A 14,988-nucleotide genomic window follows, 5' to 3' on the forward strand; every position below is an offset into this window, starting at 1 on the left:
ACCTCACACAGCCCCCCCAAAATCACCCCATTGAAATGTATGGGGGGGCACACACCGAGAAACCCCACTGACTCCTTCCACATCCCCCAGCTAAAACCATCACCGCCACAATGGGCCCCGCGCCTACAAAGGGGCCGGTTCAAAGTCAACGTCTCCCTTCCCCTCTGTCTGTATATGAAAGGACCAGGAATGCGTTTGAGGGCCGGGGGGGGGAGGGGGGCAGGGGGGGAAGGAGAGGCGGAGGGGGGGAGGGGGGCTTGGGAGGCTTCCCGGGGGGATAGAGAGAAAAAGTAGGTTGGCAGGAGGAGGGGGTCCAGCCCGGGAACAATAAATCAAAGGGAAAGGGAGTTACTGCCCGGCCAAGGAGCTTCTGAAACCCTGGGCCGCAGCAGGAGCCCGGGAGGAGCAGGGCTGATGACTGCCATCGGGGTCCCGCAGAGAGATTTCCTCTGCCCGCCGGCAGTGGGGCAGGCAGCAGCACAGCAGGCAATGGGCTGGTCTGCCTGCACAGCACTGGGTCCAGTATCCCCAGCAGCACGGTCCAGGTCGTCCCCTGGCAGATTGAATGCAGCCCCTGCTGGGGAAGGTGCTTCACCACTCTGGGCATGGGATCCCCCAGGTCCAGAAGCCACAGGGCTCACTCAGAGCTGCCCATGTCCCCACTGACAGGGTTTTTGAATCCTTAGTTCATTTTCCTGGGGCTGCCTTCCCTCCTGAAGCAGTCTGGCACAGCTAGGATGGGCAGCCTGGAACATGTCCTGCCGGGCGTCAGGAACAGACATTAATTCCAGCTCATCCACAGGGCCATTTTTTTCCTCAGAAGAATATCATTAAGAGGCTTAGCTGTTCCACTTCCCCTGACATGCAGCAGTTCCATGTGCTGGGCCAGGGGCTGCTGCAGGCACTGTGGATACCAGTCCCTGGGTGCCAGTCCCTGGATGCCAGCTTTGGGTACGAGTCCCTGTCTACCCGCCCTTGGGTGCTTGTCCCAGGGCATCTCTCCCTGGGTGCCAGTCCCTGGGCTCCAGCCGTCTCGGGAGCCAAAGCAAGTGCTTCATAAACATCATCAAGCACCTTCCCCGAGTCCCCCCGCCCACAGCCCCATTCCCATCCCGCCGCGGGGGAGGCTGCTCCAGCCTATCTCCTCGGCATATCTCCAGTGCTAGACGGCAGCAGCTCCCGGTAATCCGGGTTAATAAACAGGCGGCCGTGTCGGCAGCGGGATCACTCCCTGCCTTGCTCCTGCTGGGATCACGGTGTGCTGGCAGAAGGAGCACCCCTCGCCCTGTTCCAGCTGAGGTCAGGGGGTGCCCGCGCCACTGGTACCTGCCCGCACGCAGGAGCTGGCATCGGGCAGAGCCAAGCAGAGGCTGATGTCATGGCAGTGTCAGGATCGGGAAAGCTCCCGGTGCTGAGCCGGGAGGGAAGGAAAGGGGAAAGGCCTGGAGCCAGCTCTGGTAGCACCACTGTGAAGGGCAGTGTGAAGGAAAAGTCTTTAAGACAGAGAAAATGCAGAGCATGCTTCACTGTGGAGCTGATGGACACGATAGCTGGGCCTGCAATTCCCTCCCCGGCAGCACACCCCAAGCTCTGGGGCCTCAGGGACAGACACGCTCCTCCAAGCCACAACCCTTCTCTGCAGAGTGAGGAACAGGAGAGGGATGGTGAGAGCGTAAGGGGCCCCAGGAGCCTCAGCTCTGTCCATGCCCCCCAAGGAGCTAAGGCTCAGTCAGCAAGACCAGGCATCAAGAGGGGCAAGAGGTGATGGTCCAGCCCTAGACCATCCCTACTGCTGCACTATGGCACCGGCATCGCGGGGCTTGTCCTTTGTACTGGGGACAAGTGGCTGCTGCAGCTGGATGGGCTGCCCTCACACCAGCCCCTGGCTCCGGTTCATACCGCCAATAGCTCCCCGAAGAGATCCCGTTTCTAGCTCAGGCTCCGCAGCGCTTGGGGGTTCCCAGGTGGCAAGACCCCGGAGCTGCTGCTGCCCTAACACTGACGCGGTGCCCCCAGAGCAGCGTGGGGCAGGAGGGGTGAGAGGGACGTGGGTCTTCCCGAGTCCGGGACCGGAGGGGTGCGATGCCCCGCGGCAGGATAGGTGTCCTGCCCCTCCCTGTCCCATCAGGGCCGCCCAGTCCACCTCCCCGCCGGCGCTGGGTGCGGGCCGGCGCAGCCCCCTCCCATCGCACCTTCTCTCCGTGCCCCCCGCCCCCCCGGGGGATCAAGTTCACGCCCGACCCACCGATGCGGGGTCCAATGGGGCCGGAGCCCATCTCCATCCGGCCCGGCCCGGCCCCGCCGCTCTCAGAGGCCCCGGCGGCGCCGCAGCAGGGAGGCAGCGGCCGGCAGCCCCCGCATGGAGCCCTAGGGCAGCGGGCGGCGGGCAGCATGTTCAGCCCGGACGGGGGGCTGCCGGCCGCCCCCTTCGGCCTCCTGACCGACGCCGGACCTCCCTTCCCCCGCGGCAGCTTCGACGGGGCGCCCGCCCAGCCGCTCTTCTTCCCCTTCGCCGCCACCCCCGAGCCTGAGCCCGCCCGCGACCCGCCGCCGGCCCGCGCCTGGCTGCCCCCGCCCGGTCCCGCGCCGCCCGCCAAGGCGGAGGCGCGCCCGGGCCGGCCCTGCAGCCAGCCCGAGACCGAGCCCCGCACCGCCGCTTGCTGCGGCCCGGCCTGGCCGCCCCCGCCCTGGGCCGGCCCTCCGGCCCCCGGCCCAGCCGCCCTGCCCGGGCCGCCGTTCCCTGGCCCTGCCGCCCCTGCCTTCCCTGGCCCCCAGCTCTGCCCCGCCGCGCTGCAGCCGGGCTCCGGCGGCCCCTCGGGGCTGGGCAGCAGCGGCAGCTCCAGCGGCGCCGCCAGCGAGGGCGGACACTCCAGCGACAGCGGTGAGGAGGTGAGACCCGACGGGACGGGGATGGGGCGGGCTGTCCTGCCCCGCTCCCGCCGTCCGCACACGGTATGTCCCTGGGGCTTTCCTCCCCGTCCGGAGCCCCGGTTCGCCGCCCCGTCGGCAGGAGCTGCCCGGCTGCTCTCGCGGATCGCCGAGACCCCGCCGGTGCCACCTGTCCGGCCCCGCCGTCAGGTGCCCCCGGGAGAAGCCCTGACCCGGCGCTGGGGCTCGTCCCCCATGTGTCAGAGTCTCCGCAGGGTGGAGAGCCTTGGGGAGACTGCTTTGGGGTAAGAAAGGGGGTTTTGGGAACTCGGGAGAGCAGCTTCCCGTACGTGCTGCGGCGGGGCAGTCCCGGGTAGCGATGCCGAAGGCCGGCTCCGGTGGGGTACTCGGGGCAACGCAGTGCCGTCACCGAGGGGTCCTGGCCAGCCCCCTCAGTCCCCTTCGGTCGGCTGCGTCCCCGGCCGCCCCTCCCGGAGGTCCACGGGCATTGAAGTTTGCTGGGGCAGAGACAGCCCGCAGATGAGGGCGGGAGGAAGACGGGGGCAGCAGTGCTGGTCCCCGGCACGACTGGATTTGTGGTTTGCGTTAGTTTTTAATATTTTTTAATATTGACATAACACGAGTCCGCCCCGGGGACAGCAGCGGCTGCCGATGCTGGTCCTTGAAGGGGTTGGGAGGATTTGCGCTGCCGCCGCCGGGTCGGAGCTGCGGGAGGTCCCACACCACGATGGGGGCGTGTGTGTCCTCGGGCCTCAGCCGGCCGCGCTGGGGGGGGAGCGGTCACGAATGGCGTTTCCCAGCTGCGGGAAGGTGATGCAGGACGGCGATGTGAGACGACATCCCAACCCCGTGGGAGGGATGCTCCCAGTTTATCGGTGCCGATTTACGCCAGGAATTAAAAGCCGTGGCTCGGTGGCAGGAAGAACGCCTGGAAAACCCGAAACTCCGCTGAAAACGTGGAAATTGGGTAAAAGGCTTCAAAATACCCCCGCAGAGGCTGAAGGGTGCACGGCAGGAAGGTGGGAAGTGCCTGGGTAGCCGCTTGCCAGAAGGGAAGAGCTTACTGGTGGCAATGAGGTGCTTAAATCCCACGCGGCTCACGGGCACTTTTGTCCCTCTCTTTATCGGAGCCTTTTCCCTGCTCTGGACGCAGGCGGGAGAGGTGGTGAGGAGCTGCCTCAGCCCGAGAGCCAGGGGAAGCGGCCCACGCCGCAGGAGAACTGAACCGTCCCCGTGCGGACATGTCGTGGGATGAGTGAGAATGGGGCGAATCTGGGGTTCAGCCAATGTCATCATCGCTGGTCTCTCTGGCCAGGCCAGGAGGGTGCGAGCCAGAGGACAAAGGGAACATTTCCAGGGTGTGTTGAGGCAGAGCGGGAGCTCTTGGTGCCCTTGTGCTGCCCTTGGACGCTGCCGCGCCGGACTGGGTTGAGCTGAGCAGTGTGCGTGGTCGCGGGGGTGCTGCGTGGGCCTGGTCGGTGTCAGTGCTGCCGAGGGCTCAGCCGAGCCCTCTTCTGCCGCTGTCTTTCGGGGACCCCGATCGACCCTGGACCTTGGGCGCGAGCTGTCCCCTCTCAGTGTCTTTCTGCCCCTGCCAGGATGCGCCAACCTCGGGAGAGCTGGAGCAGTTCGCCAAGGACCTCAAGCACAAGCGCATCATGCTGGGCTTCACCCAGGCTGACGTGGGGCTGGCGCTGGGCACGCTCTACGGTGAGGGGTCGGGGGAGGGCCCTTGCGTTACCGCACAGCTGGTGGGAAGGGAGAGGCCCGGGAGGGATTTGGAATCACCTGGGCTAACGATTTCTGCTCCTTAACGATCCGCAAAGGAGCCATCAAGCACCAGCCCCGGGGCTCCCGGAGGGGCACTCGAAGGTTCGAACTCACAGGGAACTGGTTTTAAAAAGCTACAGTTGCTTATTGAGACGCGTTTCAGGGCTTTAAATCCCTACTGAAGGAGTGGGGAGAATCCCTTTCCTGGTCTCCCATGAACCGGGAAACCTTGGGGCCGGCCGATCCTGGGGAGCTGCTGGCAAGGGAAGCTGCGCAGTGTGTAATGCCCTGCCCGCCTTGCCCGCGCAGGGAAGATGTTCAGCCAGACGACCATCTGCCGCTTCGAAGCGCTCCAGCTCAGCTTCAAGAACATGTGCAAGCTCAAACCGCTGCTGCAGCGCTGGCTCAACGAGGCGGAGAACACGGACAACATGCAAGAGGTGCAAGGCTGAGGGGGGTTGGGAGCTGGGGTACCTGCAAGCCCTCAAGCCACAGATTCTCCTCCCTTTCCCACGTGTTTTCGGGGAGAGAAGAGGGGAACAGAAGGCATCTTATTCGACAGCAGCATCTCGCTGCATGGCTTGAGTCTGGCTTGAGGGCGAACCACTGGGTATCACCTTCTGCCAGGCTGGGGGAGGAAGCCCAATCCCCCTGCAGACATCTTGTCATTGTGGCAGTTCCTGTTTAGGAGCAGCCGGGTCCTGCTGGAATCTCATAGACTGAATGTGCAGCTTGCTGCTCCCTGGGGTATCGGGGGGGGGGAAGGGGAGGGGAGGGGAGGCAGAAAGATGTGTCCAGCCTCACTGCTGGTAGTGCTGGGGCACTGGGAATGACCCCAGTCACAGTGGAGTGATGCTCAGTGGAGAGTCACAGGGACACAGTCTGTCCTCTGAGCTCTGCAGCCAGCTACACGTGTGTCCCAAGCCTGGTGGAGACTCTTCCACCTGGTAACCCAACATATTTCCTCTCTCATTCCCAGATGTGCAATGCAGAGCAAGTACTGGCCCAAGCCCGGAAGAGAAAACGCAGGACCAGCATCGAGACCAACGTGAAAGGGACGCTGGAGAGCTTTTTCCGCAAGTGTGTGAAACCCAGTCCCCAGGAGATCTCCCAGATCGCTGAGGACCTCAACCTGGATAAAGATGTAGGTTGCAGGGGGGGAGGATGGGTGCCCAAATGGTACCAGCTCCTAAGCCCCTGCCACTTTCATACTTTGGCTCAGAGCAAAAATGAAATGCACATGGAGAGGTGTAAATAACTGCCCTTTAGCTCTGCCAGACAGTTAGGATATATATGGCTCATCAATATGAAAAAGAAATACCCACCTGGTTCCAGAGAAGACTTTTGTTCACAGATTAAATATTTAAATTTAAGAGAGAAAAAAATAGTTCCCAGACCCAACAACAGGCATCTGTGTTTGTGTATATGCACATAAATATATAAAAGTAATCCTCTGATACTAATTCATCCCTGAAGAAACTGATTTTTGCCCCCAAGAACCCACATAGAAAAGTTACAATGTTTTTCTTCTGAAGTGGAAACGTACCAGAAGAGAGACAAAACACAACCTACTAACAATGCACAAGTTTGTGTATTAGCTTCATCTGGCTATGGCACCAGCCTTTGGAGGGGAGCCTTTCTTTTGATTTGTTATCTTCTTTCCTATTTAACATTTGCCATTTCTGTCATCTCTCAGCTCTGGAAGCAGTGGGAAAGTGGTCATGGCTAAAGTTTGTTGGAGCCCAGCCTAGCAAGGAATTGTGGCAGGGAGGGGGCTGGACCAGCAAAAGGGTCTCTTTGTCACCCAAATGGTGTGCCTGGGTCATGCCCTCACCCTTCTCTGTCTCCCTTCCCACAGGTGGTCCGGGTCTGGTTCTGCAACCGGCGTCAGAAAGGCAAACGGCTGCTGCTGCCCTATGGCAATGAGGCAGAGGGGATGATGTATGACATGAACCAGCCCCTGGTGCCCTCCGCCTTGCCCATCCCAGTGACGTCCCAGGGCTACAGCCTGGCACCCTCCCCTCCTGTCTACATGCCGACCTTCCACAAAGCCGAGATGTTCCCACAAGCGCTGCAGCCTGGGCTCTCCATGAGTAACAGTGGCCACTGAACCAGGGGCTGTGGGATTACTGCAGGTGGGCTGGTGCTCTGGGGAAGCCCCCCTTGCCCTGGGCTGACACAGGCACAGCCCTGCTTCTGCTTGCTGGGCTGATGTGTGGGGCTTTTGGGGTGTGAGGGGCTGAGAGCCTGGCGCAGGGATGGTGCCTGCTCTCTGCAGATGCTCCCAGTCCTTCCCAGTTATGTGAGCTTACTGGTCCCAGCAGCGCTGGCCCCCCACTCTGACCTCACCTGGGGGCAGCTCCTGCCCCACTGCACCCTCTGAAGCCACATGTGCCCAGGGCTCTTGAGCCTGTGTCTGGCCCCAGCCCAGCCGCTCTCCTGCAAGACCCAGAAAAAAGTATTTTTTAGATTTTGGGAAGGGTGGGGGGAGGGGGTGGTTTTATTATTTCTTTTAAAGGTTTTTGGTTGTAGTTTTTAAAAAGCAAAAATTTTTGTAGTGATCTAGTTTCCCAGGTGTCTCCTTCCGCCCTGTCATGTAGAGCAGGGCTGGGGTGCCGTGCCCAGGGCCAATGGCCCTGGTGGCTCTGCCCACCCTCCTGGGCAGCCAGGGTGAGCAGAGGGCTGGGGCAGGGGAGAAGGTGAGCCCCCCACCACCCCTCACCCCGTGGCACAAGAGGTCTTCACCTGATGAGGCTTGTTTGGGTTGGGGGGTTCCTCCCCAGTGCTTTGTGCCCAGCATTACCCCCAGTCCCCCAGGCCCTCCCTGCTCTCCAGTCACTGTCCCCCTACCCCAGCCCGGCTGCCCAGAGACCTTTCCCTGGAGGTCCCAGCCCAGGGGGCCTACACCACCCTGTCCATGCTGCTAGCACCCCATGCCTTCCAGCCTGCTGTAGTTAATGATGATTTTTTAATTTTTTGTTCTTAATCACGTTCCCTGTGGCAGTGAAATAAATCTCAGAGTTCTTAGAGGCAAGAATGAGTTAACCCTTTCCTTGCCTCCCTTTGCATCCCTGCTCCTGCATCCCAGCAGTTGAGGTTTGGCTGCATGCAGGGGCACAGCAGGGCTGGAACAAGGCACCCTAAGAAGGTGGACATGTCCCCATCATTCCAGCAATGCCCAGCTCTTGGCTGCCTGCAGCTTGGCCTCCCTCCACGACTGGTGGCATCTTGGCCCTGGAGTGGTACCAACTTGTCAGGGCTGTTGCCCCCCAAATCAGAGTGGGTCAAAAGTGAAGGGAGGGGGTCATCTTCCACCCAGTTCGAGCTGCTGGTTTGCTGTAGCTGCCTCTGGGAAGGTTGGAAGCAGTGTGAACTTACTCGTAGGTTGCTCCAGCAGCTGCCAGGCTCAGAGGAAAGGACTAAGGAGAGAATGTAGCAGGGTGGGCAGTGAAGAGGTCTGGAAAGCTGGGGCTGTCCTCATTGTAGTATGATGTCGATATGGGAGGGATGTATGTTCCCATATGTGTGGCCCAGATGATGCAGTCTCTGGTGGGGTGATAACAACCCAGTCATGCAGGTCCACTGGGCATTGAGAGCTGAGCTGGTGGGGTCAGGGGTGTCTAGGGGATGACCCTTCACTTTTCCCCACCACAGCCTCTCAGTTGGTTTGCCCCAAGTCCCATTCTCTCAAGGGCCCTTCCCCTGAGCAGAATGAAATCCCCAACCAAGCCTGTAAGGAAATTTCTGCAAAGCTCTGTTTTCAGCTTGATGGCTGGTAGTTGGGGCTTTGCTCTCTAGGGCTGCCTGGAATAGGGGCACTGCAGGCAGCTGCTCACAGGGCACCTTGGGACCCTGCAAAGGGCTGGGCTGGGCTAAATGCCAGCCCTGTGGGGCGGGGTCCCCTGGGTGGCATCCACCAAAAACTGCCCCCTGTTGCTGCTGCCCAGTGCTGCCTGGTGCTTTAGGGGTGCAGGAGGCTGGCAGGGTCAGGAGCAGAAATGTGGGACAGATGCCATCTCCTGAAGGTTTGCTTCTCTCCACATTTCCACTATCTGGTTTTCTGCTTGCAGCCATGCAAGAGCTGCAATCCACCATAGGACCCCCACATCCTGCTACCCTGGCATCCCCTGCCCATGAGTGCCCAGCATCTGTCTGTGGGCACCCACAGCGCCTCCTGTTCCACTTCTGGTTGACCCAGAAAACAACAAAGCGGAAATCAGAAGCCACAGAAGTCAGAAGAGCACAGTGTGCCCGTCCAGCTGCCACCTCACCAGGGCTGGGCCAGGGGAGGGATGTCCCCTCTGCCAACTCTCAGTCCTGCTGGGCACCCGGCAGCTCACAGGGTGGCAGAGGTGGGGTTTGGTGACTTCAGGGAAGAAAACTGGAAAGGAAACCTGTGACAAAAAGAGTTGTTTATATCAAGGGAGTTGATGGCACTGACTAGAGGAGCAAAGAGCAAGGCACAGATGGAGCTGTCATGTCTGACTCCATGTCCTGTGACATGTCCTGTCACTCAACCCCTATATCACCACTGATTCCAGATGGGTGCTTCCTCTTGAGATGCCTGTGGTGCAGGGTGTGCAATGTGCAGGGTGCCCATGGTGCAGGGTTTCCACAGTGTAATGTGTGCATGTGCAAGCTGCCCACAGGACTGGCTTTGCTTCAGGCTTGTGCAAGCCTCCAGAGGCTGCCAGCTCACTGGCTTCCTGTCACATCAGGGAGGGAGTGACAAACCACAGTGTCCCTCTGCCTGCCTGGCAGCACTGAGATTGCTCTGAGAGCATCCGCTGTCCTGTGCCTCCTCACTGGCACAGTGACACCCACGGCTCGGGGTGGGGGCAGGAAATGGGTGCTGTTGGGAAGGGGGGCAGCAGACGCTGTCCTTCCTCCCTGGCCACGGGGTAACGGACCCCTGCCCCGGGCTGACCATTGCTCCTCCAGCCCAGCCACAAATGTTATCAGTGGTGGCAGGACTTAGGCACTCAGCAGAAGGTGCTGGGGGGACATTGAGGATCACAGGGAAAGGCTGGGGAGCCCTGAGCCACCCACCACCCCCCTGCCCTGCCCATACCACATGCACAGTCTCAGCAGCACTGTGCTGCTTTTTTCCAAAGCACCCTCTGGTCCTGCCAGCACCCTGGCAAGGTGTTCAGTGTTGGGTCAGGGTGATAAGTCCTGTTTCACAAGAAAGGAAGTCAATAGGGAGTTGCTTGAAGTCCCAGTGTGGCAACAGTGGGGTTGGGAGGAGAGTGGGGACTCCTGTCCTTGCTCCACGTCCTATGTGCAGGTGGGTGCTACACACACCTCCCACCCCTGCCTGGATTCATCCCAAGGGTCCCGGCATGCACTAGGAGTTGAACCAGCTCTGCAGGTCGGGATAGAGGCGGCCAAGGGGCAGGTGGGGGTAGGCCGTGCAGATGGTGCAGATCCGCTCCCTCCAGTCAGTGTAGAGCTTCACGCTGAACCTCCTCTGCCAGGCAAAGAACTGCTGGTAGCGGCTGGAGTTCATGGTCTTCAGGAAGGTGGCCAGCTCCTCCAGGGAGCCAAAGTCATTGACATGGATGAAGGAGTCTGCAGGAACAAATTGCTCATAGTTGGCCCTGGGTGGCCCCAGCACCACAGGCACTGTGCCAGCCAGCAGTGAGTTCCTCCAGAGTTTCTCTGTGATGTAGTCCCGGTGGATGGAGTTCTCGAAGGCCAGGTAGAACCTGGACTTGGATATTGTTGGCAAGAGGCAGTCCTTGCAGAGGGGCTTGTTGTTCGCTTTGCCATATATATTCACATGCAGGTACTTGGAGAGGTTTCTGTAGACCTCAGCTCTTTTCTGAGTCCTGTGGTAGTTGCTGATAACCCAGGACACTAAGTTGGTCTTTGCGGGGATGTTCACGGTGGCTGACCGGTTGGGCACAAGCTTGCCATAGGGGATGAAGATGTCCGAATCTTGTCTGTAGGTCATCACCCAGTTGAAGGTCTGGTTCCATTCTGCTAGAGCTCTAGTGTGGGAGGGGGACTCCAGGGAGACCCACACCCAGTTCTGCCCTGGCAGCCTCTCCTTGGGCAGTCTGTCCCGGCCAGGCCGGAGTCTGGAGTGGAAGAACACCACCACATCAGCCTGGTGCAGGAGCTGCCGCTCTGTGGTGAGCTGGCAGCCTGTGATGCCATACAGCTCACGGCACACGTCCCTGCTGACATTGGGGACCTGCTTTGAGGGCCATTCCCACACCAGGATCACCAGTGGCTCCTCGTGTTTAGAGTCTTCTCCAGACCCCTTGGAGGGGTTGAGGAAGAGCCTCAGGTTCCAGAGGGTGGTTACAAACAGTCCGACAATGATCAAGGCCTTCACACCAGGCCGGCCCCATGGAGACCATCGCAGCAGCAATGCCCAGGTCACCATGGTGGTGGGTTGGCTGTCACCTCATCGGGTGACAGAGCTGACACCTGTGAGAGAGGAGAGGCCACCGAGGGCCATCAGTTCAGCTTGCCAGGGGTGATGGGGGATGGGGAGGCACTGGTGCCAGAGGGGCCAGAGAAAGGGCTTCTCCATGAAACCTGGGCCTCAGCATCACCCCAGGACCCTCTGCTTCCCTGTGCCACAGAATTCCCCATGCATCTGGTGTCACCCCAGGGTGGCCTTTGTTCATGCTCCTGCAGTCCCTGGTGACCTTAGGGGGAGCAGAGATGCTGCTGGGAGGTGCAGAGCTGATGGCAAATATTCCCTGTGCCCTTCTGCCCCACCTGGCTGGCCCCACTACAGGCAGTCTTTTCTTGCTCTGTGCCTCAGTTTCCCCGCCTGACAAGCAGCCACAGTCTCAGTCTTCACTTCTTGCTTTGCCCAGAATAGGTCAAATCTAATATGCAGCCAGCCTTGCCACTGCTGTGCACCAAAGGACAAGAGGGAACATCCCAGCCCCACCTGAATAGCCCCATGGTGAGGCCTTAGCTGCAAAATGGGGGGGACTCTGAAGTCCAAAACTCTGACGAGGGCTGGGTTTGGGAGTGTCCTGCCCAAGAAGTGCTCCCTCACCCCAGTATTCTCCTGTGACAATGGCAACGCAATTCCCAGGCTCGAGGTGCCCTCCCCAGGTCAGGGTGCGCTCCCCAGCCCCTAAGGGCATCAGGAGCCCCAGCAGGCTGGGAGCTCAGCCTCAGTGCCCCAAACACTCACGTTTTATATTCAGGATGTCAGAGATGGCCAGTGCTGTCAGAGCTGTTTAACCAGCAGCACTGCTGGGAGCAGAGCAGTGGCGGAGGTGGTGAGGGGGATGGTTGTCTGCACTGAGGACCAGCTGCCGGCTTAAGCCCTCTCTGGAGCGCTGGTCCCACTGCAGGGCTCAGAGCGTTCAGCAGCAAAGGTGGTTTCCCCTTTTCTGGAAACCTCTGGAAATGCGGGCTGCCTGAGCCCCGCTGCCAGCTGGGGCTGAGTCCCTGCCTCCAGGATGGAAACCTCCTGGAAAGCAGTGCCCTACTTTTCCACCCACCCCAGCACTGCCACTTGGCTGCAAAAAATCCCTTCCCCACCTGGGCCCACTCCGTCTGTCCTGCTAAAATATATGAGCTAAGTTTAGGCTCCAGACAAATCTGGCATGGGAAGCAGAAAGGGCTGGGAAAGCTTTGCTGGTTCCTTGAACTGCACATCAGTGCTGCAGGTCCCTGTCTCCAGCAGTGGGAATATTGTTCCTGTTTTGGGGATGTTGCCCCCGTTTTGGGGATGCTGCCCCTATTTTGGGGATGCTCTGAAAGGGAAACCCCTGCTCTATCAGTGGTAGGGGCCACCCCATTTCTCAGCCCCTCTCCCCTCGGCGGTCAGTAATGTTGAACTCAGACTTACTGTGGTGGAGGTGTGCGAGGTGAGTCTGCCCGGGTGCTGCCGTGCTGGGCTGGGGCACTCGAGGGCTTCCTCTTTCTTGCCTTGTCCCAGCCCCACGGGCAGATCCTTCCTGCCCCACGTGGCAGCTGGCACACCCCACTCCCAGCACTTCCCCTGCAGTGCACTGGGGGGTGGGTACCCTGTGACTGGGTGGGTGCCCCACAGTTGGGTGGATACCCTCTGGCCGAATGGGCCCCATGGCCCCATGGCCCAAAACAAGGTGGGTGCCCTGTGGCTGAGAAGGTGCCCTCAGCCTTGACTAGGTGCCACCCATCTGCCACCCGCAGCTTGGTTGCAAACAGGATACCAACTCCCACTGACTCATCCTGAAACCATCAACTAACAGATCTGAAGTGCCACAGAGCCCCGGGCACTGTCCTGTCCAGGATGTTTCCTGCCAAAAGGGGAAGCGGGCACGTGTGAGCCTCAGCAGTGTGTGCACAGAGAGCTGCCTCCTCTGCCCCTGCCCCACTTCTGCCCTGCTCCCAGTCTGGCTCAGTTGTGTCCTTTGCTGGCACCGCTGTTCAGGACCCAAGTCTCCATGAAAGCCAAAATGAGATGGGTAAACCGAGGCAGAGGTAAGGAGGGGAGCATCGAGGTATGCAGCACTGCCCCAGAAGCTGGCAAGGGTATGCCCTATGCCTTGGCACACACAGAGCAGGGAACAGGACTCCAGACTGCTCCCTGGGGGTTCTCAGGCTGCTCCAGTGCCCCTGGGATCTGCACCCTCATTCCTGCTGGCTGCCAGCCTCTTGGGATCCCTGTTGGGCACAATGCCATGCCACCGTGCCAGGGTGTAGCAGGGCTCTGCGGTTTCAGTGACACCCCAGGACATTTCCTGTCATCTTTTCTCACTCCTTTTCTGCATTTCTTCCCCTGCATGACTGAGAGCCCATATATCATAGTCCATGGGCACCATTCCCAGCCTTTCCTGCCCTAGCCCTGCTGGTTGTGGGCAGTAGTCCCTGCCTGGCTGGAGCATTCAGCATCATCCTGCTGCTGTCCCATAGCTTGAGGGCCCAGGGCCACAAGGGCTGGGGCCACTCCCCCCCATGGAGGACAGCACTGGGGACATCATTTCCATAGGGCATTCACGATGGCTGGTAGAGCAGCAGGGAGCTTTTCCCTGGCACTTAGTAGCTGTCATGTGCAGGTGCTACCCCAGGACACCCTGGGTGCAGGGACAATGCCCTGGGAGGACTTACAGCCAGTAGATCCAAGCACACTGACCCTGTGGCCCAAGGGACATGGCTCTGAGCCAGGCAGGGAGCCAGGGCCAATGCTGCCTGTGTGGGCTGGGCAGAGATCAAGGCCAGGGGCCAGGCCATGGTACCATCAGGACAGCACCAGCACAGAGCAGGGAGATGCATGTGTGTGGGTACTGCCATCTGTAGATGACTTCACACAGAGAGAGGAGCTTGGCCACCCCACACAGAAGTCCCCTGAGAGGTGCTCAGGACTCCATGTCCCCACATCTTCAGGACCCCTGGTCCATGAAGGAGATGGGCCACAGGGTCTTTGGAGCTTCTAGCCCGTGGAGGGGATGAGCCCTGGGTCCTTGGAGGAGATGTGCCACCATGTCCCCGGGGCTGTGCTGCCCTGTGGTACACTGCTAGGTCTGTCTCTTGCTGGCTTCTTGGGGATTCTATGGCCATGCCAAACAGAAGAGCAGCTGTGAAGCTCTCCAGGACCCACCCACGGGCAGGAGGAGGGGAGGAGCAGGAGATCCAGGTCAGGACTTTGACCCACCCACGGGTCCCCCCACTGTGCCCCTCCAAGCTGGAGACCCACTCTGCTGCAGGACAGGGGTTTTGAGGTGCTCCTTGTGTGGGCTGGGGCCAAACCATGCACAATTCTTTGCTGGGAGCCAAGGGTGACTGCATCCCTCATTCCCCAGGGACCTAGTAAAAGCCCAGCTCCGCCCAATTCTGAGCAGCTCTGCCCTGCTCACGCACCCGGCAACCCTCCCAAACCAGTCACCCTCCCCAGAGCATGGAGCTGGGCACACAGTGCCTCTCCACCACCACATCACCAGGCATCCTTTGTCCTCCTGGACCTCAGCACAGTGTTTTGCCCAGAAGTCTGGGGAATAATGCTGCTTTGTGTTGGACAAAGGGAGCTTTTGTCAGCCCCGGGCAGCTGCCAAAGGGCCTGCCCTGAGCACAGGCACCTTGGCAGCACCACTGGGGCTGGGGCAGCCAGAGAGGGATTCACTGCTCCTGGCTACACTTGGCCCAGGAAGCAGCATGGAGAATGAGATGGTTACAGAGAGCTGGAGAAAAGGAGAGGGAAGGGGCAAAGGAGGCTGCAAAGAGCAGGAGGAGAGAGGGACAAGTGAGAAATGGAGAGAAGCAGAAGGACAGGAAAGGGGAGGGAAAGAAGGATGGGGGAATGCATGGAAGCGAGGACAGATGGAAGGAAGAAAAGACGGCAGGAAGGAGGAAAAGAAGGAAGATAGGATG

The 14,988-nt window shown here is 60.1% G+C and overlaps 2 protein-coding genes across 2 annotated transcripts; one reads left to right on the forward strand and one right to left on the reverse strand.

Annotated features, from left to right (window-relative positions):
• Positions 1-2,391: 2,391 nt before the first annotated feature.
• LOC309581031 (POU domain, class 5, transcription factor 3-like) lies at positions 2,392-6,769 on the forward strand (the record flags this gene model as incomplete). The annotated part of the gene is made up of 5 exons (XM_082295416.1): positions 2,392-2,889; positions 4,488-4,599; positions 4,969-5,099; positions 5,639-5,803; positions 6,518-6,769. The coding sequence occupies 5 exons, from the start codon at positions 2,392-2,394 to the stop codon at positions 6,767-6,769; spliced, it is 1,158 nt and encodes a 385-aa protein (XP_082151542.1).
• Positions 6,770-10,006: 3,237 nt separating this feature from the next.
• FUT7 (fucosyltransferase 7) lies at positions 10,007-12,540 on the reverse strand (the record flags this gene model as incomplete). Its single annotated transcript, XM_082295502.1, has 2 exons — positions 12,488-12,540; positions 10,007-11,097 (listed from the first exon to the last, which is right to left on the reverse strand). The coding sequence occupies exon 2, from the start codon at positions 11,051-11,053 to the stop codon at positions 10,007-10,009; it is 1,047 nt and encodes a 348-aa protein (XP_082151628.1). The 5' UTR covers positions 11,054-11,097; positions 12,488-12,540.
• Positions 12,541-14,988: the final 2,448 nt, after the last annotated feature.

Source organism: Coloeus monedula (assembly GCF_965178545.1).
Source record: "Coloeus monedula genome assembly, chromosome: 21".
Lineage (NCBI taxonomy): Eukaryota > Metazoa > Chordata > Aves > Passeriformes > Corvidae > Coloeus > Coloeus monedula.